At 37.6% G+C, this 26,238-nt stretch overlaps 1 protein-coding gene across 7 annotated transcripts in view; it reads right to left on the bottom strand.

The window, feature by feature from the left end:
* The window catches only part of STK32B (serine/threonine kinase 32B), a 175,434-nt gene extending 153,684 nt beyond the window's left edge, over positions 1–21,750 (bottom strand). For 4 of the 7 annotated variants that reach the window (XM_080590335.1, XM_080590339.1, XM_080590337.1 and 1 more), the window contains exon 1: positions 20,811–21,198. In XM_080590335.1, coding sequence (XP_080446461.1) covers positions 20,811–20,874 — 64 coding nt within the window. In that variant the 5' untranslated portion in view covers positions 20,875–21,198. Of the gene's footprint in view, positions 1–20,810; positions 21,201–21,231 lie in introns of those variants that run through there. The other 3 variants (XM_080590340.1, XM_080590336.1, XM_080590334.1) reach the window with 3 other exon arrangements.
* Positions 21,751–26,238: the final 4,488 nt, after the last annotated feature.

Raw genomic sequence — 26,238 nt, 5'->3', positions numbered from 1 at the left:
GATCAAATAATCAACTTCCACCCTACTACAACTCCAGATGAAGAAGTTCAGAAAAGAGTTAATCTTGCAAAAGGAAATATGTATTTCAGTTTTCTCTATCAAAATGAAATGTTTACATGATACTGAGAAACTTCCATTTCAGACTTCCTGATTGATCAAGAGTGGTTTCTTTACAGTTTGTTCAGTACTAAGATCTATGCCTTGTGATTATGACTGTATCCAGTCATCTATGACCAGAGGTCATTGACCAAACTATATCTTCCATAACTTTGGTATACTCTTAGCACTTGAATGATGCGCATTTTGTTCACTCAGAGGTGGTGGTGTGTTGGATAATGGAAGATGTAATCAGGTACAAGATTTGGGTCTTTGTAAAGGAAAAGGAGTATCAGAATCCAACATCTTTGTAGAAGTATCCTATCACAGAAATGTAGTATGGCTTTAAATGGACCCAAAAGGAAATCAGCTTGAAAAGATAAATTTGAATTCCATTCCAAAACCAGCCTTGTTTTCCCAATATAAAACTTACTTTTTGTAACAGAAATTAACAGCATTTTAATTTTGCAGTGTTTCCCATTTTCCATGAGATTTAATTTCCCATTAAAAATTATTCAGAGGAAAGTTCAATTACATTTCGGGGGGGGGGGGGGGGGGGATGGAGGGGAGTGATTGTCAGTATTTTTTGATATCTCCCAGCTACGTCATCTTTAAAGCATGGTGAAGTGTAACAACCTCTGCTCTAGATTGCCAGAAGCTGGGATAAAATCCTAGTACTATGGAAAAGTATCGTTGTATATCTCTTATTTGTATATTCTATTAAGAAATATCTGTTACTATAGATTGAAGTAAAATAACATCTGTAGTGATGCATTACATAATATTTGAAAACAACCAAGCTGCCAAAGAAAAAGATGCTAGGACTGATACTCAAAAGCTGCTTTCCCTTTTAATGCTGTAAAAGAACATAAAACCTTTTGTAATGTTATTTTGCAAATGTTGGAAAAGAAACAAAGATGCAGTTTTGCATTTCCAAGGAGGTTCTGACACCTAGGAAAACAAGAATCTGCTTGAGCCTAGGATTTAAGTGAAATAATTTCTCTCCAGAGCTGTTTACACTTCTAATAAGGCAAAATAAAATTATATTGCCATTAAATACATCTAGTTTGTAAAATATATCAAGCAGCAAGCTGAAACCTGTAAAATAAAGTGTGCTGCTTGGGCAAGTCATACAAGCTGCAAATCATTACAGCTTTCTGAGAGGAGCTTAAACTGAAACTACTGAGTGCCATTGTACAACCTGAATACCTGTTCTGTGGAATTTGAGACACATCATCCCATCCCACCCAACCCCCCCCCAAAAAAAAAAAAAAAAGTAATACCTAGGATTTGAGAATGTCGTATGCCATGAGCTACTGGGAGGGATTTACAAATAGCAGAGACTTGTCCACAAGTCACTGAAATCAATACAAAAAGTCCTATAGCCATAAACCGTAGTAGCATTCTGATTTGAGCACTGCCATTCTTTTATGCCTAAAATCTTCTCAAAGTTACCTTAATAAGGTCTTCAGAAGCTTCATCAGAAGCTCCTGGGATGGCAGGGATTATTGTGAGCATTACACAGGGGAAAAGCAAAAAGGCTCTTGCTCTGTGGTAGGTGTGGGAATGTTCGGTGGTTGCATTGTCCCATGAGAATTTTAACACCAACTCAATGAAACAGCTCCTGCATTCTGAATGATTGAGCCTGTAGAGGTGTTTAATGGCACAAGATAATCGTATCAATGAGAAAAGCTCTTGTGACTGCATATCTCTGCCACAGTCTTTCTTAGGAGCATTAGGTTAAGAAATAAATATTTCTTGGCTTTATGCCACTAAAACTTGTCCAAAATTTAACCATTATAAATCATATTCAGAGCACTTGGTATGCTGCCTCTGTGGTCTTCAGACAGCTTACTCTGTTTCAGCAGCACACAGATTGAGGTACCTGGGAAAAAGAATGTAATTGAAAAGCAAATGTTTGCTTGTGATGGTTTGCTTGAGCTAATATAAGGAGAGATTAAAGGAAAAAAAATTGTTTCTTTTAATAAATATTTCCAATGTGAAGCATGCAAAAGCAGTTTGAAAGTTCTGATCTTTTGATTAAGAATTCAATTTTATCTCCAAGGAAAGCAAATAGATAATTATCTAGATTTCTCATCTTTTAGCTTTGTGACTGTTTTCCATTTTACGTCTTTTTCACTTGAGAAGGAAGTGAAGGAATTACAAAATGAAGAAGTTTTGGTCTCAACTGAAATTCAAAATTCCTCACTGTTGAATATTTATGATCACTTTTGTTTCTCTGTTATTGTCCATTTGTGTCTGCATTGAAAGTGTGTATTTCTGAGTGCTTCTTTGCTGAAATCAGTATATTTCAGAAAAAAAAAATCATTTGTTTTTTATCTTTTTAAAGATTTCATTTTCCATCAACCTAAAAATGAAATGAAGTAGAAAACACTTCTATTTCCCAACATCATTCATGTGACAGAAAACAGGGAGGAGAGCAGGAGCATCCCTTCTGGTGGCAGATGGACTTTTAGATTGGATTAAACTAATTGGGGGTACCTCATGATATACTACAAGGTTAGTTTTATTATAAGTCTACTTTCAAGGACAGTAGAATGAGATAGTCACCTTCATAAGGAAGTTTTTTTCACTTACTGTTGTAGGAAACCCTATGAAAGCAGATAATCTGTTCTGCCACTGTACAAAGGGAGTCTGCAGGCAACTTCACTATTTAAGCAAATGAGCAAGATGTCAAAGCTGAGCAGTTTGAATGCATCCAGAATCCTGCTCACTTTGCACTATAGAAAACATTTTTTGTATTGGGGAAAAAAAAAAAAAGGTAAATCAGCTCCAAGAAATTTTATTGTAAAGAAAGTAAATCTGAGATGGTCTAACTTGATCATTTTTGCTAATTTATACCTATCATATAGACATTACAGTCTGTAAAACCTGCAGTTTATGTATTATACATTTACAGACTTTTTTTATGCAAAAGGGGGGATCAAACAATCATCCCTCTTCTACTAAAATATGCTGACTATCATTCCTCCATTTTCTCCTCAAACATAAGCAAGCACAGGCAATAAAGGTAAAGGCAACCAATCTGCCTTCTGAAAATAAATAGGAATAGTAAAAAACATGCTAAGCCAGAAAGATTTAAATTAATATAGTCTAATGTACAACCGCTAATATTTGAAAACATTGTTACTCATTTAATCTAATTGATTTAAAATTATTTCTTATTAACAAAACAAAACAACAACAACAACAAAAAGCTGAATAAACCTGACAGCTAGGCAGAAAATAGAAGGAACACCAAATTTGTTGTTGTATTTGCAAAAAGCCAGCATTCCCATCTTGTAGAGATCAAACCCAAGCTGATGGCATGTCCTCATGTGGAGTGCAGTATAAAATAGGAAAAAATGACTGTCTGTTTAACGTCACCATTGATGATGTGAGCTGCAAAAATTAGCACAGAGTGTGATATGTTTTACTTGTCTTCTTTGTAGGGATCAGGCAAGGTCTTCAGAAATTCCAGTGATGAGTAATGGTACAGGCAACAACCAAGATGAAGCTCCCTTGATGGGTACCTAAGATTTAAAATAGCAGTGGCTGAAACAGCTCCAAAGGAAAAAATAGACAAAATACAATAGTGGCAAGCATGAATGGAAAACAATACTGTGAAAAAGCAACTCAATTTATATTTCCTGATACAGGATGTCATTTAAATGAAAAGGCATCTACAAGTTCTGAAAAAAAGTAGAACTATAGGATAGTGCAGACCTGGGGTGGGGAAGAGACTGAGACTGTAACTAAGAAGAGGAATCTCTGCAGAGCCAAGCCCTTGCAGGGGAACCACAGACAAGACAGTCTTCTAATGCTACTTCCATACCCGTGGGGGTGGAGGACTGTTGATTAGATCGGTCTGAAAATATTAATTTGGTACCTTAGACTGAGAGCAAGAGTCTGATGATGGTCGTTCTACCTAGATGGTCTTGCTCCTTAGGGTCAGATTAGTGTAAACCTTTTGCAGCATTATTTTGAAGCGACCTTTCTCAGCAGCTCATTGGTCTTCTGACACAATGACTGGTCAATCATCCATACATTAAGCTGAAAATATAATTGGACTTCAAATACAGGGACTTTCACTTTTAGGTTTAACGTAAAAGTTAGGTTTAACATAAAAGTGAAAGGAATTTGCATTACCAAATCAACTACTCTTTTTCAACAAGCAGCAAATAACCACAGATTGTTGTGAAAGGCCTGTAATGACTGATCATGTATTTTATGTATTGGTGTTTAATTTAATGTTATGAAAAATAACATCAGAAGTCAGATGTTCCTTAGAATGGACCGAAATGTAAAAATTCTCACCTTTGCCATATAGCTATTGTTGGTGTTTATCAGTGGCCGGAGCCTGTGTAACCACACCAGCCTAAAGCCCAGAAAAGTTTTGGTTGTAGCTGGGAACAGTTATGTATTAGTACTGTATTAGTGCTGTAGGGATGTTCACTTATTGTGCACAAGTTTCATTGTGACTGGCCACATGAAAGCACATGATTCTTTCTCCAGGTAAGCTGGCACTGGAGTTATATGACATGAAGAATTTAAATTATTAGGTTATGGGGCTTGGTGCATTGGGTAATAATGGCCATCAATTGCAACTTAATTCCAAGCCATGATGTCATTGCCAATTCAAAATAATTAGGACTTAGTTAGGCACTGTCAAATCTTCAGGATAACCATAGGTTAGTTTACCTCAGCTTAAGATCTTGCAACTGCGTTAGTTGTATCTACATTCTGTTAGCACATAACATTCAGGTAACCTTTTTCTAGTGTAGAAAGGTTTCTTTTGCATAGACTAAATTGTTTAGTGGAAAGTAATTAGAATTTCTATTATCATCTTAATCACTCATCCAGGTATTCTATTATAAAGTAATAATTTATACAATTTTACTATTATAAATTCACAAGTCAGTAAATTTATTTTTTTTAAGATCAATGAACATTTTAATTAAGTTATTATGAAAAGAGTTCCGTTTTGCTACAGGACTGAGCTTTAATTCAAAAAAGCTATTAACTTAGTAGCAACAGTGGAAACATCAAAAATCATCAAGGAACAACAGAACTGACGTAATAGACCTTATCACTGCTAGTGAATAGCAAGGAAGCCTTTCTGAGACTTATGCTGTTCTTAAGCTCTTTCAGTGGGTAAATGTGACATTGAAACTAAGGAGAAAAATTTTCAGGACCTGCTCAAGTATAAAATGCCTGTAAGACTTTTCATAAGTAATGAAACGTATCTCCCTTTTGTTGAGAAAAGAGGGTTTCTGACTGATGGTATTGCTTACTTATGAATGAGCTGACAAAAAGAATCTCTGAAATCTATTGCTAGGAGAAATAGGTTGACAGGTATGTCCAACAGAAAAGGTAATCTTTAAGAAAATGTATTGCTAAAATACAGAAGGTCTAAATTCCACTTTAGCTATAATAGACTTCCCCGTGAGATCAGTATATACACAACAGACTATACAGACTATGAAGCATCTTTTTTTTTTTTTTTTTCAACTAGAAAGTAGGAATATTCACCTCCCTCAGTTACTATGAGGATAACCTCATTAATAACTGAACTGGAAGGCTGAGAGAAGTTGCTATGGGAATAAAATGTCAAATTTCAGTGGACCAAACTGTTTTCTCCTACAATAAAATTCACCAGAGTCACCTCCAGGTGAAAAGCAATTCTTTAAATGAAGTTATTGACAAAATCAACAGCAAGGCATCAGTCAATCTTATCCAGATGGAGGCCTCTATAATGCCAAATGGGGCAGGGGAGGCTAAGAAACCCTGTTGCTTTAGGATTCTTTGGGTGTTTGCTCCAAGACCACTTTTCTCGCAGATAGGTTTTCAGAAAATGAGTCTTAGTACTATGTTTATAGGAGGCTAGGAAACCATGTGAATAAGACTTAATCCAAACATCTAGACAAATTATGAGTTGTTGCCCTCTTTTTCTTTTAAGTTCAGGTCTGTTTCTGTCTCTAAAATTGAATATGGAAGAATTAACTCTTTTGTTTATTTGTTTGTTTATTTTTAATCATGACTACAAACAAAACCCTGGTGGCAAATAAGGACACTAAAGGATCAGAAAGATGCATATTTCAATTGACATCACTTCCCATTTAGTGTTTTTAAACTCAAGCAAACCCCATAGATTTCAAAAGAATTATGACAGTTCTAACATGTAGCAGGAGTGTGCCTGAAATGTGAAGCAATAGACTTGTTTTACATTTGTCATTGTAAGATTACTGTTCCTCGGTTTGATACCAGAGATGTTCCCTCAGGGAAAAAACTTTCAAAACAAGTAGGGAAACCTGCCAGATGTAAATGTGGCTGTCTAGGTCTGGTTTAACTTTTTGGATTTGAAACTAATATCAAAATAGCAAAAACTTTCAGAACACTGAGATTCACTTCTGTGGATGTCCAGGCATTTCTGTCTCATGGTTCTTCCTCATCAAAAAAGTCACAAGTGTTAACATGAAGAACAATCTATATGTCTCAGTGTTGTGAAGGCACCAATTAAACCTACAGGCCACGAACCTCTTCCCCTGCTCCCCCACTCTCCATCACAACACTGCTCATGGTCTCAGGAGCCCCACTGAAGCTGAGGCCTGGGTCAGGCCACTGTGAAACCCACTGTGTGTAAAAGAGCTGCGAGAAGCCTGGCTGGGACCTGTCCTGCCTTTGCTGAGCTGTGCTTCACCTGAGCTGGGCTGCAGTTATGTCCATGCCTGGTCTGTTGTTCAGACTCTTGGCTGATCCTGTCCTTTCCATCACTGACCTACTCTGCTCATCTGGCTTGGGGACAGCAGGCTGAACCTGCATTGAGGCCACCACCCCTGGCTGCTCCTGCTGTGCAGTGCCATTTCCAGCCTGGGCAATGGTTTTACAGTAATGGCATCTAACTGCAGGTAGCAAGGCTGCACAACAGTAACTGAGGATAGTATGGAGACTGGAAACAGGAAAAATCATCTCTCATTACGGAAAAGGGCAGTGTTTATTTAAATTAACAACACATATAATGAGTACAATTAAGTCCCTGTGCTCCCATATGGAAGAATTAAAGAAAATTTTGAGTACTGCAATAGTGCATGGGCACAAAGAAGAGCTTTAGAATCCCACAGACATCTCTTATACCGACCAGATTTCCATTGACTTTTAAGGGGGGGTGTTATCCTCCATTAACTCCACCCATTAGCCCACTCATCAGCCACTATGCTCTGCAAAGAAATGATTTTCACTATATAAATTAGCACTTGAGTTACATCTTACTTATAGTATAGGTCTCAAATATTTAAAACTAAACTGTACTTCTAAACGAAAATAAAATCCATTTTAGGGATGGAACCTCAAGTCCAAACCTCTGAGATTCCGGGGAAACTGATCTGAATCTATCTTTACAGTTTTGATTTTTGAAATGATCTGGAGTTGAAAAGGCACATTATTATTATTATTATTATTATTGCTAAGATTCTTACTATTTCACTTTATGAATAATTTAATTTCATAAGAATCACTTCACTTTGCCTGCCATTTTGGAGTAAAATCTCCTGTGGGACTCCCAAGTTTTTATTTTATTTATTTATTTATTTATTTTATCTATATGTTCAAGATAAAGCTTTTCTTGAATTTGAATCATTGTTCCAAAATGATCAGTTTTTCTCAACTTCAGTTGAAGCAGTAACCTGAACTATTATTTAGCATTAAAACACTTTCTCTTTTCTTTTCTGTTTTGGTATTTAATTTTTTTGTAACTTTTTCCTTCAAGGTGCATAGAAAGGGAAGAAAAAAGTCTTGATGGTAACAGCAATGTTTAATTCATAAAGAACCTGCAGAATTTCAGTGCAACTCAAATTCCTTCATCTCAAGGTTTACAGGTAAATATTTAATAATGATAGAATTGGTTGTTTTGGTACTGAGACTAAAAAAGATGGTTTAGCTGCTGTACATACAATAGCCACCTAAATGTAGCAGTTTTTTATTTGGAGCTCATTATTTATTCTCTCATCACTGCCTACCTCTGGGGAATCCTTCCAGTGGAGAAGCTGAGATTGTTCCATCCTGATAAAAGTATGCTTATTTACACACCACAAGCAATTATACCAAAGCTGATATACCCAAGCACTGTTGAAAACAGTAAATATGAGTAAGAAAATTGGAGCCTTTGTCTGATTTTCCACTGGTACATGAAAGATTTAATGTAAGCATAGATACACTCAGAAAACAAAACAAAACAAAACAAATCCACCCCATCTCTGCTCATAGGCTCCATGTCAGCTAGCACAGGGGTGACTGAGGGGAGGAGGACTTCAGACCAGACATGTTTCCCAGATTTATGTCTGGGGGTACCCACTAACAGTAGAAAATCATTTGCTTCTTTTAGCCACAACTTAACTTATAAAGACTTACCTTATATCACCACACAAAAGGAATGAATAAAAAGATTAATTTAATCTAGAGGGTGTGTAACTAACAGGTATTAATGGAAAGAACATAACTTCTAATTTTAACAACAGAAATGATTAGCTGCAAAGCATAAACAAATAGCAAACTGCAGAGGATAAAATTGTTTAATGCAGCAGAAGGTTTGTTAGTCTTAATGCCTGAAACATTTGGTGCTATTAAGTGTGCTCATACCAGTTCTGTATAAACATAGAAATAGAATCTCAAACAAGATTAATTATAGATGTTAGATGAAAATAATGAGTATTGTTAACTCATTTCTAGTGCTCCCTACCACGTACACTGGGTTTGTTTTGATGAGAGGAATGTACATATAAAAAAAACATCTATGGAAAGAGAGAGGTCTATAAATATACGTGTATCTATATTTTCTTAACTGGGATAATATGGTAAATTGGTAGATCAGAGTTTCGTCTGGCTGTTTATAAAAAGAATATTGAACACTCGTGCTTTCTTCACATTTCAAAAAGAAAAACTTTCAGAATAGAAAAAAAAAAGTTTATTTCCCACCACCAGGTCTATCCTTTTTTGTTTGTTTGTTTTGGCTATGTTAATCAACAAACATAGATGGAAAAAGGTCAGGAAATCAGCTTAAAGTCATTAGAGACTAGAAGAAATATATTGCGTATGATAGTAATCAGCAATCTTTCCCAGGTGGTCTGCTGGGCTATATTTTTCTTTTCCAAATTAGAATGAAGCATCACAGGATGTTCTTTGCAACATCCAGGATATCCTGTCACTTGAAACATTAGGATGCTGTTGATCCACATATGTCTGTGGATCAAAAGATGTGTATGATCTACCCAGCAGAGGAAGGCTAGGATGCTGAGAGCCAATCCTGTAGCTGTTCATTAGCATTTGTATGCCCAGGGAAACATTCAAAATTCTCCACATCTCACTGGAAACTCAGAAAACTGAATGCCACAAGCAGTATCTTTTCTTTCTAAGAGATAACATCTATACTGAAAGTGTGGCTTTCTATTCAAGTATTTAAAACCTGTGACTGTTTTCCCTTCAATACCTGTAAAATAGACTGATGACTCCTGGCTTAGGAGAACCAGAGGTATGAAGTCAGGGAAGCACTCAATGTAAGTGCTCAAAACCACTGAAAACACGGCATTTCTTAACTGTCATGTATTAGTTAATCTTTTCTAAGAAGCAGACATAAACTCTCCTAACTCCCAGAAAAGCCTTGTGAAAAGCCATTCAGAGGGAAAATGCAATCCTAGCAACAGCAAGAATTTGCCTGACCACCAGACCAACTCCACTTGCATGTCCTGTCTCCCACAGCCAATGTCTACCACTACCTACAACTACTCTCGAGCTGCTCTCTTCTCCAGTTCGTCAGTACAGAGCTCCCTAACTCTAAAAGAACAGAGGCTTCCCTGCTGAAAGTTTGAATCATTAGAAGAAAGTTCCCTATTCTATGACTGTTTGTTAGCAAAATCTTACAGTGCTTATTGGTGACTTTTCCTCCCATTATATCCAAATCTATCTCAGTAAAGGCTAACTTAGTAATACCCTACACAAGGGATTGTGTAGCTACCTCTGTAGTCTTCATAGGCAAAACAGTCAAATGTGGAGCTGAGCATAAAATAATAACTTTTTTCTGCTTCTTAGAAAGAATCATTTGATTAGTTTGTTCTTTGACTTCAAGTCCTTTGTAATCACAGTGCTTAAGGTGCAGTATTGTTCCAAGAGTTTGCAGGCTTTACAGATTGAACAAAGATTTATCTAAACCTAACCCCAAAAGACATAAACACAATAGTCATAACATAATGAGAAAGCAATCCAGGAAAAAGCAGAGGATGGTTTCAGAGATGTGGAGGACACTCAGGAGGCTAATGGCAATTTCACAATTACATTACATCTCTGTTTTATCAGGGCAACAGCTAATCACAGGAAACAGTGAATGAAAACTAAGAACAGTTTTTATCGCTCAGCGAGAGAGTCAGAACAATATTATAAGGAAATAATAATTACTGGAGGGATTAACTCAGTTTGCATTTTTAGATCTTAAATAAGGAATGGCAGGTGTTCCCTTACTATTATTTCAAATCTTGGAAAAAGAAGGAAAATATTTTTTGTATGATCCGTTGGTGTAGATTTCTTCATAGATGTATTTATCTTATTTAATACAGCAGTCTTATAGAGAATAGTGTTAGTAATACCTTGACACAGCTAGCACTCTATCTTCCTTGGTAAAAAAAGAAAAAAATAATAATAATTAAAAAAAAAAAACACTAAAAATGACAGGGCAGTAAAGTATATCAGCTTTGGCAGGTATCCAAAAGTTTTCAAACGTCAAGGTACTGAAATTAAAAAACAAAAAAAAAAAGAGAGAGAGAGAAAATGAGAGATTAAGTGGAAGTAAAATAAAAAGGAAAATATTGACAAATAGAAGTAGGAGGCTAAAAATTGCATTATTAATTTATATTTAAATTTGAGTCAGATAACGAAAATGTAGGGTTGACTTGATAGAATATATACAAAATAAATATTTTCAAAAAACGTAGAAAAGGATTAATGAAATATAAAATACAGAGTTTTATGATATGATATTGTGAAGAAAATACTTTCAGGGATATAAAATTTGGGAAATAAATTACAGTTTCATCAACCATGTTTAGTTATTATTAAAGCCTTAGAAACCTGCATAATAGGCTGCCACCAACTCCAGTAATGCTGTGTAATTGCATTCTAAGAGGGGTTTCTTTAATTTAAAAGGAAAATGTATTTGTGTTGATCATAGAATAAATGAAAGTAACTTATGTGATTATATTGCATTTAATAAGCATGTCAGAAAATAGGGTAAAACATTTCTAAGAAAAAAAGATTTATAGAACTTAATACTCTTGTGTCAAGACTTGTGACAGAGATCACAGAAAAGGGATGTCGAAGAAAAACTGATTATGGATAGAAAGAATCTTCCGTGAGTTTGAGAAGAAACTAAGCATACACAAAAATGAAAAAAAAGAACCTTGATGGACTGCACAAGTACAATAAACTGCAATATCCAGTAAGCTTTCATGGGTGCATACTGCTAAATCTCCTGATGGACAGAGAAGGCCAGATTGGAAAATACTGAAAGATAACAGTCTCTAGACCCAGGTAATTTAAGTAGAGATGTCAGACTTTTATGAATTTTTGGGTAGACCTGTGTAGTGCCAGGAGTTGGACTCGATGATCCTTATGGGTCCCTTCCAACTTGGGATATTCCATGATTCTATGATTCTATGGATGCTTTTTACAGAGTTCTAATTTCCAGCAGTTAAAACCAAAACTGTCAAATTGCCTTACAAATCCTACCCTGTTCATTTAGACTGTTTGATTTCCTTAAGAAAATACACGCTTTGATAAGAGTCACTGTGGAAATATGGAAGCTAAAGATAAGGTCAGACTGATCAGCTGATCAGATAATTACAGTGCAAACAATTCTTCTGGTTCTTGGGGTAAAAAAGAATGTGTTTGGGAATAAAAGGAGGAAAGTCCTCATTTCTGTGACACAAAAGTACACCCATATTCTTGTTCTTGTTGCTGAACACTTCAGAAGAATGTTGACTCACTAAGACTTTCCCGAAAACAGGTCACGTGTTGCACTTTCATTATTTTTGTACGATTCTGTTAAGCAAAGAATGTGAAAAGGAAAGACTGGTAGTACTCACCTGTGAAGCAACAAGTGCCTTTCTTCTTTCCTCTTTTCTCTGAAAATTTGTTTGTGTTTTATAAGAGTAAAATGTTAGTATCTATTCAAAAACTCTGTACACAGGAAGTACAATAAAAGCCCATCTACTACATCCTCCAAAATATTAAAATAAAGATTAAGAACTTGAAATGTACAGTGTAATGTTATACCATACACACATAACGTGTAATACATAGAGTATAATGTCAAATTCTCAGAATTTAAAATGAAATCAGGTGTTCTATGAGACACAGTATTAAGAGAATCAGTTCTAGGTCCTGATAGCTCTGTTATAAGTACTTAACCTCCGTGCATACTGAGATGGTATAGGCATCTTGAGTCTCATCAACACTCATCTGAAGATACTGTGCAATATGAACAAGTATTTCTCATAAAGTAATTAGTTTCTTGGCATCAAATGCAGACAAATAAAGCCAGCATAATTCTTCAGAATAGTTATTGTATTAGAGGCTGAACCCCAGACAGCAAGACAGCTTTGTTCTTCTTTAACAAAAGAGGCAAGTACACAGACGTTAGCCTGTTCTGTTTCTGGAAACACCCCTTATTTGCTATACTTGCAAAACTGTGATTGAGTCGAAGGAAATTCAGGATAAGATTTGATTAAGAGAAGTGTTTATTGCCAGCACAAGATTTTGATCTTTATATAATGATCTTTTGCTTTTTCCTGTTTTAGGGAAGTTTATGTATACATATGTATACAGTATTCAGAAATACATCAGCAAATTCATCAACAGCTAAATATAGGCTTACATTAGGCATTAGGTAATGTAGTTTAAGGTAATTGACTTAACTAGTTCATGAAATTAAGCAGAATTGTGCTCAAGAGATATCAGGTCAGCTGAACTGGCCAGTGCACACTGCTTACTACTGCTTCTCTATCCCCTCCAGAAATCCCTGCTTTTCCTGCTGAATTCACTGCATAACTCCCCTGAGCTTTGTCATTTCTCTCTTTTTACCATGGAAAAATACCATTGAGCTCCACTAACAGGCTGATCTTGAAGTTCTCATTCTTTTCTCTTGCATACACCCTCATAATTTTTTGTTTCACATTGATTGATCTCAGTAACATCTTTTTCTCCTCTACACCTTTCCTGCCACCTCAGCATCAGCTCACTCCAGCTACTTCAAAATACTGTGGAACCACCAAAATGAACCTGGCAATCCTTTCCTCTTTTCTGCCTTGCAGTACTTGGTCCAAGATTCCACTGCCCACTAGGTTTAGCATCAGGAAGGTTTCTGTTTATGCTTTCCCAGCCTTGCTGTTTCAGGAGGAATCTAGATGAAAGTGAGTCTTGTGTTTGGCCAGCAAAATCCCTCCCTTCTTCATTCTCACACTCACATTCAGAAGAGTTTGTATAATCCTAATAATCCTGATGGAATTCAGACCTAGCTTCTTTGAGTATTTGTGAGTAAGATCATAATTCCTCATTATTTTTTCTCCAAAGATTATCTTGGTCTTCTTTTGAGGGAGAGTGAGAGAATGGTTGAGCTGGAGTTTAGCTGCCCAGCAGAGTAAAACCACCACAAACGGTACTCAAAATTCACAAGAAACTGCATTCTCACGTTATTGCTGGCTTTGTAAGCCATGTCCACACACCCACATCAGGGAAGTCTTTTGCTTTTGTGCCAAATGCAACCGATGACCCATTGGATGTCACATTGCCTGCTGTGAGGAGGTACACCTTTTTCAACTCACCCTATGGAAAGGTGTCAGAGGAATGAATACAATCAGCCTGATGATTACCCTGACAGAAGATTGGCCTTTTGAATGCAGCTAGGAGTGAAGACAAAATTGTGGAGTAGAGTCATACTCTAGAGTCATACCTCCATAAATTCAAACACCGTATGTCTATGAGAAAATGAAGCTTTTTCAGATACTTTTCCACAGGCAATCCCACATCATGAGAAAGTTTTCCTAAGACAGCTTTCTTCTGAAGTTTTGTACAGAAGTCAGCAAAGAGATACTCAGATGTTGATCTACATATTAATTTCAGGTTAATTTAAATCTTCTAGTTCCAGCTCATGCTATTCTTTAAGCGTATAAAATCGACATTACATGTGCCTAAGTCTGTTACGCTGTTGGTTCTCTCCACAACAACACCCAGTCCCCTGCAAACTAAAAGCCAGTCTGGGAACATTTACTTTTCCAGTGTGCTTCTTCTTTCGCCTTACAGCTTCGCTAGTCCTGTAGAACCCAGCTCTCTGAAAGCCTGTTCTTCTGGCACAGAACACCACAGCAGCACAGCTGCAGGAGCAGGACCTGCAACAGTCATCTATGGGCAGATATGGGAAACATAATTTTGTAAAGGAGTGATTGCAAAAGAAGTGGTGCTGATTTAGATAACAATCTTGTTTTATTCCAGTTCTTTTAACATTCAGAGTTTTGTCCTGATCTTGATTTGGATTCTCTAAGCTTATCTTGATGCTTGGTTAGCCTTGAACTATTTATATTCAGTTACCCCAAAAGTCTATCCTGAGTTCCAGGCACACTATGTAACACGCACATCAACATGGGTAAAATGCTACCTAAATACTCTCCTAAATACTCACACTTCTTACATAACAACCCACAAAGAAATTCTGTAACACTCTCGGAGGTAGGTGCCACACCAACGACCTATGTAAATTCTGGAAGACTACAAAAGCAGCAGCAGAGACTGACACAACACCTTTATCTAAGACAGAGGCCCTAACAAGCATCAGGGTTTCTGAATTATATTGTACTATATGAATTAAAGTTTAAAGTTTGATAAATAAAAAATAAAATTGCATAATCCAACATGGTCATAAAACAAAATGTAGAAATCAAATGGTTTGGATTTTGGTTATTAAACACCATAAAATAATGACTTCAAAATCTGTGGTTAATCTTTTTTTTTTTTTTTTTTTTTTGACATGGAAGATTTTTAAATGACAATGTGGTATTCCTACCCAATTCAGTTCTAAAAGGGAATTGGAATATTCGTCTTTCAAAAGGACAAATTAAAATGCTACATAACCTGCTGTAGAAATTGCATATACAGCCCCAAAATATCAAGCCTTATTTAGATTTTAAACCCTTTATTTGACTTATTTCACCATAACTGCAATGTAGGGCTATATCTTATTAAATAATTAGTTAGAAAAGAGTATGTTTTTCATATTGTGATTTAGGCTGTTTACAGTTATTACATGGATGTCTCAGACATTATCTATTACAGCTTTGTGGCAGCAGGCTGAAGACCTCTATCATATCACAGACAGTAACTGGACACTGTATACTCTATTTTGAATCTAACTCATTTTGACATTTAACCATGGCTTTAAATTGGTTCCAAGTGAAACCCTTGTGTGTCATTTTTTTCCCTCTGTCACTTTTATAGATCTTCAGCTTCCACAGTACTTTATATAAACTCAGCCATTATGCTCTGAATTTAGCTACCTGAATCTATATTAATTGCAGGCCTTTTTGTTAGGATATGTATCTATTTTTTTACACTGCTAGTACAAGATGGTCTTTTGAGCAGCTGGTCATTTAATTATGACTTTTTCTGCAACTCACCAACAACTTAAAATTCTTCATTTAAGCTGAAGTCATTTCTAAAGAGGAGAGGTTGAAATCAATTTGAAATTACAACTTAGAATTTAAAGTTTATTTTCTAACATAAGATTCCTGTTGAGCTCTATAGCTATGACACTACAGCAGAATGAAACCTTATGACTCAGGGGAGGCAGTGGGACTTCAGCACTTGCTTGAAGTACATGCATAAGCACCACAGGGAATCATGGACTCGCCATGTAGAAATAAGTCAAGGCATGGTGCTATGCCTCATTTCCCTCATATAAGATTATAGTACTGAGGCATAGTATGACACACTGACCTCTGCAATGGAATGTTCAAACTTTATAGCTTCAGGATGCTTAGTGAAAGGTTCTTTGGAAATACATGTTTGCTTTAAATGTAAAGTGACTTTATCAAAAATAAAAGCAAGCTTTTAAAAAGTTCAGCCCACTTGTTTTTAAAAGCCACTGTAGCAAAGCTGACTTGTTAAGCCCCAAATAATCAAATGCAAATGCATCTGCCATGTCAGTTCACTTTCTAGATTCTAACACTTCTGTTTCTTATCCTTCCCTGTGTATCTCCCACCATCACATAGGCAAATAAGTGTTATTACTACTTGGTAGTAGTAAATGACTCTTTCCTATTATTTAATTTTCAACTTTTAAATATCATTAAAGTTTTAACAGAGCACAGTCAAGCAGATCTAACATGAAAGATATTCCTTAGACTCACCAGGCTATTGCTAACATTTTTGTTACTCATGATATTTACTGAGAATTTGCAAGTAACATTTACCAATGGTGAATATTCCTTGCAGCCTTCTATTGCTATTCTTATGAACTTATTGTTATTTCCCAGGAGCTGAATCTGAGGAAAGATATACTCCTTTCCCTTCCCTCTGGAAACACATATTCAGGAGAGGAAAGCTGTTCTGTTTTCTTTATGAGGAAATATTCCAGATAAAAAGAGTCAAAGTTCTCTTGCTTCAGCAACATTAATCAAAATGAAACTGTTTTCCTTTTTTCTGCATACTGAACTGACTACACAACTGTGTAGTATCTAGCTTGAAGACAATTTAAAATGTCTGGGGAAAAAAAAAGTCTTGCAATTCCAACCCATTAAAGCATTTAGCTTTGAGATGAGGTAGTGGTGCTGCTACACCAAACATAAACATAATGGTCTATCCAAACTATACAGTAATGAAAATCAGGAAATGACGCATATTTTTTTCATTGACCTTTCTTAGCAAGGGTGTAAGTTTTAGGCAAATAAAGTATTCTGTTCACTGGACTTTCCTAGCTCTTGTTGTGCTTTAACCTAGGCTAAGAAGAAAAAATAAGATAAAATCAGCATGAGTCTACCAAAAGTTGATGCATGAGACTAATAAAATACTTTTCTTTGATGAGAAACTCATATCGTATACGGTACACTTGTCTTAGATTTCATTTTTCTGAATTTTAGTAGAGTGAAAGCATAAGCAAGGCTGAAGAAGTTGAGGATTATCTGACAAAATGCAAGAAGACAGCAGATACTGAACACAATATTATTTTGAAATGAGAATTATCATGCTGAAGAGGGTTAACAGCAAAGATGATGAGGTCTGAAAATGATACAATTTAGTATGTCCACAAAATATGGAAAACTGCCATTGAGCTAGTGAGAGTTGTGATAATACAAAACATTAAAGTAATGGACAGTCAGAGCATTACAAGGAAAGAAGTTGAGGTTAGATTCAGTGAGAATCTGAACACGAGAAATCGACTGAAATTCAGTCCACTTCAGTACAAAGTGCAAGGTAACATACATAGGAACACCAAAAATTCCTGCTGCAGATTGGAGCTCATCAGTGGAAATTACTGAACATGGTACTAGTGAGCCAATTGTTCACAAGATGACCATGAACTATCCATATGACATGTCCATGCAAAGGGCATATGTTGTTTTAGGCCATACTGGGAAAGTAAGTTCCAGTAGAGATCAGGAGATACTGTTTCCAGTACAAGGTTCTGGTGAAAACTTACCTATAATTCTGTGTATAATTTGGCTTATCTGTGTGTAATTGAGATGAGTTCAAGTACATGGAGATGCGGGACATGAGGAATGAAAAAGTGGGAGAAACAAGAGAAAACTAGGAGAGGTTTTCTTACAAAAAAAAAAAAAAAGAGTAAAAGGAGACTTTTGCTATTGTCTGTCTACACACTGAGTAATCATTATGGAGGGTGAAGAGCTGTTTAAGCTAACAAAAATAAAGTTAAAATAAACATAAATCATATATAGGTCAAGAATACTTTTAATCAAGAAAGCAGATGTTTCTACCCATTTGAAGAGTGAGGTTCTGCAAGCTCCTTCTAACAAAAATAGGACATAGAGAACAAATATAGCTAGTTTAAAAATGGTATATATTGTGGCCTTTGAAAAGATCAATGTACAATAATGATAGGTTACGGTATCTGTGATAACTGGGGATGGAACAACATGGCTTCCAGCATGCCTTCCAGCTTTCTGGCTGGATTATTTTTGTCTATCCTATGCACAGTGGGAACTCTACAAGCAATTTATATTTTTTAGATCTACTCAGTGGATCAACACCTATCTTCATAGGACAGAAGGTATGAGTGGTAACCCCAGAACAGGCTTGTCAGGCAGTACTTGGCTGCTCTTCAAGTACTATTTCCATATACTTGTTTCTTAAATAGTACACTGAATATGCAACTTTTTCTGTGATTTACAAGGTGACAATAAATTGTTTTAAGCCTCTTCCAAATTTCATGTTTTATTCCACATCTGTCACTGACATATGATGGATACATGTTTTATGTATGAACATAAAATGACAATATTTTTTTCTGCTCATTTTTCTCATATTAAGAGGCAGCTGTGACATTGCACACAATACTTTAAATACCTTGTTTTTTATTTTACCTACATATTCACACACAACTCATTTATTTTAGTTTTATTTGAATTGGTAAGTATTGTCACTTGAGCAAAATTATACTGTCTCAAGAAACAAATCTAGTTTCTTTTGTTAGTGTTTTTTGAAATTCTCATACTGAGTCCAATACTGTGGAATACAGTGACTCTTGTAGTTGCTAGGTGGAGTATGAAATACTGTTTGGTTTTGGACTAAAACTTGCAAGATGGATTTTCAAAGACAAGATATTTTCCTATATCATTTAGGCACTTGGAAAAATTCCATTCTGAATAATAATTCATACATAGTATAGAAAATAGGCTATTTTTTCAAAAGCAATGGTCTCTTCTGAACTAGATGGCTGTGGTAAGGATTATATCTTACAAGAAAAAAAGACAATGTTAGGAATATTCATATTGGGGGGTGGGGGTGGGGGTGAACAAGCAAAGAATAAATAATGACCTAATAGAAATCCATAAATACTTTATGCTCTTGTTTTTATTAGGTCTTAGTAATGGCTGCACTACAGAAATGTTTTTCTGAAGATAAAAGAACAAAGCAGCAGGAAGTCTTCTCTGTAGTAATTCATTATTCAACTTTGTTCATTTTGTTCAAAAACTGACCACAGCCTTGTCTTATTTAAAAAAAAAAAAAAAAGTGGTAATAATTCACAGAACCCATTAACTCAAGACAGCTCAGTCAACATACAAAGGCAAAGGCATGGCTGTTTTTTACTTTAGGGTATCTAGACAAGATTAACACCGTGCTTTCAATCTTGGGTGTTGCATCAAGATTTACACGACTAGTTATAAATGATCAACACTGGAATTTTACAACAGGGGATGGTTTCTTTCTCTCTCACTTGTTTACATAGCATGACCTATAGTAAATGACTGAAATTTTATGCCAGTACAGGAAAATCACAGCTATTGCATCACGACACACCACTACTGAACAATCTGTCCCATTCTCTACACAAATGATGAAGTCTTGTAAACCAAACCTCACCAAATACCTCTTCAGGATTTGTCAAGCATTAGGGAATGATATCTGTGTTTTAAACACAAGTAAATATGTATTCACCTTTTTAAACACTTTACAAGCATTTAATATATTTCTTCCATACTAGCAAAACAATACAATTGTTTCCATATGTCCTGAATTTACAGGGAAGAGCATAAATGTTTCTGATTTGTTATCAGCCTCAGAAAGGCAAAGCAATGTGATAGTCTGCTGAGGCACAACCACCTCTCAGTAAAATATATTGGGAACTATGTTGAAATGAATATATTCAAAAATAAGTCTCAATTGTCCAGATATGCACCAATGTGTATGCCATAAGTAATGTTAAAAACATTTCTACCAATAATATGCAAATAGCTGATTCTTAAAAGTTCTGTATTCTCTTTGCTTTAAAAGCCAAAATGATTGCAATTGAAAGTCACATAATCCCAGACAAACATAATTGTCTTATGAAAATGACATGAAAACACATAAAAGTGAAGAAATTACATGTTTTATGCAAACTTTCTCATTGCTTTCCAAAAACTTTACAGGATACACTTTCTTCTGACTTATTATCTAACGGGGGGGGGGGGCGGAATCTCAAAGTAACAGAACAACATAAAAAAAAGTTTCAGAAAGTAAAGGTGGTTGTAGAAGTACGGTGACTGGCAGATACACCACCATTTAGAATGGGAAGGTGGGCAAAGACTCAACCACAAATGAAAACAGAAAAGCAGGCATCCATCTCCAAAACAATGCCGGTTCACAAACGCGTTTATGAAGTCACCTGCCACCATGTATTTAAAACCCAAGCGTGGTGTGCTAGACTCCAGATTAGCTCGGATAAAAGCAAAAACCTACACAACGAGCGCGACCGGCTAAACAAAGGTGGGTTCTCCCTCCTCCATCCCCAGGGAGTTTACCCGGGAGAAAACAGCCCGCTGGAGGATCCAGCCAAAACGCCTCACCGGAGGAAGGCTGCCGGCACCCGGCTGAGGGTGAGGATGCTACTACCTTCGGCCCCGAGGATAACCCAAGGCCGGCAGCGCCGGGATTCGGCGGGGTACCTCGGACAGCTCCGCACTCACCGTCCTCGTTCTCGTCGAACACGGGCGCCCTGTGGGAGTGGCTGCCCCCCATGTTAGTCCTCATCCCCCGCCGCCAGCATCCCGCGGGGCGCGCCGGCAGGCACCCCGGGGCCGGGGCAGCTGCCCGACCGACCGACCGCCCGTCCGTCCGTCTGTCCGCCCGCCGCCGCCGTGGTCCCAGCCCGGCCCGGCCCGGCCGGGGGAAGCCTCGGTAGGCAGGGTTAGCGGTCACCCTGCGACATGCCGGAGATCCGAGCGCCCCTGGCAGCGCTCGCTGCTGGCTCGCGGGGACTTGGCCCGGCTCTCATCGCGGAGGGGCAGGGGAGGGAGGGAGTTAGGGGAGGAGGGAGGGAAGGAGGGAGGGAGGAGGCGGAGGTCCCGCTGCCGGTGCCTTTTGGTGAGCGGTAAAAGCTGGATCTACCTGGATCCTCGCGGATCCTCCCTCTGCTTTTTATCCTCCCAGACCCCCGCTAGGGAGCGCGGAGCCCCCCGCAGGGTGGCCGGCATCCGTGCCCTGCGCTGCCCCCGGCGGCACTCCCCCGGCTGGGGAGGACATCAGTGCCCCCCGGAGGAGCTGAGCACCACCAGCACCGCCACCGGCACCTGGGGGCTCCCGGCACCCGAGGAGGGTGGGGGCTTGTGGGGTGCAAGCGCTGCGTTGGGTCGAGATTATCTTTTTTTCCCTCCCCGCTAAGGATTGGGAAAGCGGGGGGGTAGCAGCGGGGCCGGTTGGCCGAACTTCCCCGAGTTCATAAAGGGGATGAGGAAAAGAGAGAAAATTTCCCTTCCCTTTCTCCTTCTTCTGGGACCCGCCCCCGGCTCTTGGGGAGCGGCGGCTGCAGGGATGCTCCGGGGATGCTCCGGCCCGGCCCGGCACAGCCCCCTACCGCCACCTGCCGGCCGGACATCCCCCGGGGATGTCCCCCAGCCCGGCGACTCCGTTAGGCCCCCGGCAGGAAGAATTCCTGGTGGTATTTATACAGGGAAACAGCCCACCAGACCCCGCTTATGAAAATGTTACTGCCATTCACAGCTTCTGAGGTGAATAGGAATGATTTCTTGTGAAATTTGTGCCAAAGGGAAACAGGTGAAAAGCATATCTACATTATTATTGTATTGAAGTTAAAATCTGGGCAGTTCCTGTAGGGTAAACCCACAGAATAAAAACCAAATGGAAGTTGTGTTTTTGGTTTCTCCGTAATGGATGAAGCGATTAAAGCGATAGGAGCCAAATGATGTGTATTCTCATATAAATAAGAGGCTCTAATGTTCCCCTGTGGTATCTACCACCATTCTTTCAGAATAACTGATTTCGGAAAAAAAAAAAAAAAAAAAGGAACAAATTCTATATGAAGTAGGGGAACTTTCAGTCTCTCTGCTTACGAGTTTTAACTACCTGTGTTACTTGCATCACCTATCTTTGAAACCAATATAATCCTGCTGTAACCTTTCAGGGAAAGATTGATTAGAATTGAATGCAGTGGGTGAGACCCTGAGCTGTGTGGCTGTGAGCTCAGAGCTTGCAGCATCTACAAATCCAGAGAGCTGATAAATTCAGACCTAGTGATATTTTTCCATAAGTAGACATGGACAGATTGTATCACCAGCTGATATCCCATACTTAATTATCTGGATTGCCACTATTTACATGTAAAAGTGTGTGCAAAATAGGGAAGCTTTCAAAACATTGATCCACGACTATTCATCTAAAATGTTGTCTGGAAAGCATCACTTGCTTTTTGTTATTCTTTTGTTTATTACTCACCCATTCAAAGCTTTAGTCATCCAGTCAAAAAACAGAAGCAATATCATGTTACTGAGGTTATGTTCATTCAAGCAGACGATAGCAGTAGCATATAGAAATCACTGCCTTTCAACATGGTGCTTTAAGTTAATCCATTTCCTTTTGCACTAGCAAAGGAGAACTGCATTTATAGTTTAACACATTTCAACTGCTAAGAGTTACCTTCTAACCGAGCCAAGGGCTTACATCCTGTTAATGTAATTGCTTAAATTCTTGTGAAAGGACTTTAAAGTGACATTCCAAATAAAGGGAATAACTAATTTGCCAGTAAACCCCCAATCTTCCATGTGATTGTTTTGTGCACAAGAAACACATTCATAGAATACAGACATGGTACAAGCAGGAGCAGTTTGGGATTGCTTTGCACGCAGAAAATATGAAGTCAAAAAAAAATTACTCCAAACAGCATCCAAGAGTTACTCTATTTCTTTTTACATCTGACTTCTTCCTTGTAGACTGAGAGCCTAATGAGTCTTCCGAAATGTCTTTCATGATTTCATATGACAAGACCCTCTGTGAACCAAAATAGTGCTAACAACTTGCAGAGCAGTGCGTTGTCTCTGTCCATTAAATAGTCATTCCTACTAGACTGACACGTCTTTTTGACTCCTATTTGGATTATTACAGCTTTTCAATCCATTTGCCCTTCATTTGTGTAAACTCCTGACTTATGTTTAAACATCAGCATAGCTAGGCGGTTAAGACAAACAGCACACTGTGTTAATGTGAAATGTGAAAAATTAACATATATTAATAAAGTATTGATGAGCCATTCATTCACGACTTATTTACTGATAACTTTATGTTCCTCTATAACTCCTGCACTTGAATATTGACAGACATTATCTTCACAGTCATCTATAAAAACACACCAAAAAAGAAAAAGATCAATTGACAAGAATTGTGCTGTTCTAAAGGCAATACAATATATTCACTGCCACAGTGTTTTTGTTCCAAACAAAGATTTGTTTGGATTACACTTACCATCTTCCTGGTAGCATCAGCATTTCTGCAGCTAAATCAAATATTATTTTCTTAATGGTGTCCAATGGAACAGAGGGCATCAAGGCCAGGTGCGTGCTCAAAGCCCAACAAAGACTCAAGGAAATCAATGGCAATTTTCCAGTAATTTCAATATGAGTAATATCAAGCCTTGAATATATAAGCTGCCTATTCACATGGTCCTGGATTCTGAACAGTCACATAACTTCAGTATCTCTCTTTTTTTTTTTTTTTTTTAATGCTACTCAAAACAACCTGAATGCCACTGCATCTTCTCCAAATTTAACAACAATTTTTCAGGAACTCATATGTTTTTCCAATTGCTTTTATAAATCAAAAATAAGTCTGAAATCCCACATCAGAACAGCGTATGTATCAACAAAACTCTCTGAAGACTGTTTTTCTTTTTTCAGAATAATTCAATATTTACTCTTCTGGAACAGAGATTTCTAAGCTACAAGAAGTCAAAATTTCTAAGTCTTTGAAGACCAGAGCCAAATCCAAATTCCCATGCTTATCTGCTCTCTTAAAAGATCACCAGGTTTTGCTTGAGATAAACCAAGTTCTAATCTTAAAAAGGTGTTTTATTTTTAGCACATAAGCACTGCATAGCATATGCAGAAACACAGTAGGAAAAATGGACATTTTAGTAGACTTTTTTTTTTTCCCATAAATCAGAAGCTGCAATCAGCATGAACATCATTTTAAGACATTGTTTTACATTTTCATTTAAGGCCTATGTTGTCTGGTTTAGATTAATAGTGATTTTTTTTTTTTCAGATCTCCATGCAGAGTTAGCAATAAAGAAAATCAAACATGATTACACTCCTTTGCACTATAAAACTTCCCTTAGGGAATTTAGTAGTTTAAAGTCAGTAATTCTGTGATTACAGCTTTTGTATTAAAATGCTTCTGATGAGACTTACAGGGTGACCTTACGGTTCTTGATTTCAAAGCATATCCTGTTGATATGCTAATATTTGTAAATTGCAGAGTGTTTACACTGTCATTTTGGAGTTTGAATACTACCCCAGAGTTAACAAACAAGACATTAAAAAAAGTATCTCATCTTTATGATTATGACTATTTTAAAATGAAAGATGATGGGTTAAATATAGTCCCCTTCTTGGAAACCAGTAGGGTCCCCACACGGAGCTGGTTACCTCTGCTTGCTTCTTTCCTGAAAAGAGTCAGAGTTGCTGTTGTAAGTTCTTTTTGACATAGCAGAGACAAAGAGCACAGCCATGTTCATCAAGAGGAAGTAGGATTTTTAAAGTGGGAATCTGTGAGGGAGGAGCACAAATATTACTGCTTTTCCAGTTCACCAAGAACTACTAACTGGTGATGTTGTCAGCTTTGTTCTCAGGAGAAAGTACAAGCAGGTTAAGGAGTTAGAAACTTTCCATTGTAGTCAAGTTCTCAGTTCAGCATGAAAACAGGACCTGCAGTTTAAACCAACTCCTTTCACTTTGCACTGGAGCACATTAAGCTTGCTATAGCTACTTACTGGGGGGCAGCTAGGGCAGTGCTAAAGCTGCCAAACTCCTTCCAAATCACATCTGCTGCCCCATCCTATTCAGCCCACTAAGATGTGATTAAAGTCAGAAGATACTGAAATCAGAAAGAAAACTTTGATCTTTTCTGTAGTTCACTGTTGGAACATGCCCTCTACCCTTTACAATTTATGTTTTGGGAAATTTATGTATTGGGATTATTCACTAAAGAAGCCAGCAATAGGCAAGAACCTGAAATACACATTGACACCAACAGTTTTCACTCTTCAGGGTTGCTGTTCCTAAGAAATGTCAAAACCTAAGTAAATTTCCTATTTCATCCCTGATGAAATAGGGAGTCCTATTTCATTCCTGGATGACTCTGAAAGAAATTGTTTCTCCTAAGGTTCTATCAGGAGGGTGTTGAAACACTGTAGCTTTATTGAGGTTTACCATGAGCAACAGTGAATCTAATTGGCATCACCTGGTATGCTCACACAAGTGTCAAGGTGCAAGAATTGGTCCGAGCACAGATCAAAGCTCCCTTTACTTTGCTAGAGTTATGACCTTGCAAGATAGTGGTTTCATTTGGCTTCCCAAACTGCTCTCCCAACTGCTCCTTCCCCAACAGCCCTAACTCCTATCCCCAAGACACAAATGTAAAGCATAATGAAGGTCTGAGCAGATTTTGAACCAATCTCACTATGGGTCATCCAGGCATGCATTTGCAGGAAGACTTAGAGGGGTTTGAACCTTTCCCTTAGAAAAGTTAATGGAGTATGGAATATGTAGCCATGTTGTGCAGAAACAAATCCCATGGCCAGATTGTGAGTGTGTCTGCTCCCATCCTCCATTTTACAGCGAGACCAACATTCAGTAAGTTTTATAAAAGGCTGCTAGCCAGCTGCTTCGCTTGCATGTCATCAGTGTGATCTCGGCACAGCTTTAGCCTTTACTCAGAGGCCTTCTGTATGCTGAGACGTGTTTCAGGAGAGAAAGAAAGTGTCTGATCCCAGCTAAGCTTCTGCTGAAAACACCAGGGTTCACTGATCTTACGCAGTTCTAATATTTCATGACAGCAGACTCCAAAAAATCGCTAAGGGTCAAAGTCTCCCAGATGCAACAAAAT

This window comes from Anser brachyrhynchus (genome assembly GCF_964034855.1).
Source record: "Anser brachyrhynchus genome assembly, chromosome: 4".
NCBI lineage: Eukaryota > Metazoa > Chordata > Aves > Anseriformes > Anatidae > Anser > Anser brachyrhynchus.
Note: the sequence above shows the minus strand (reverse complement) of the source record. Positions and strands in the feature narration are given on the sequence as shown.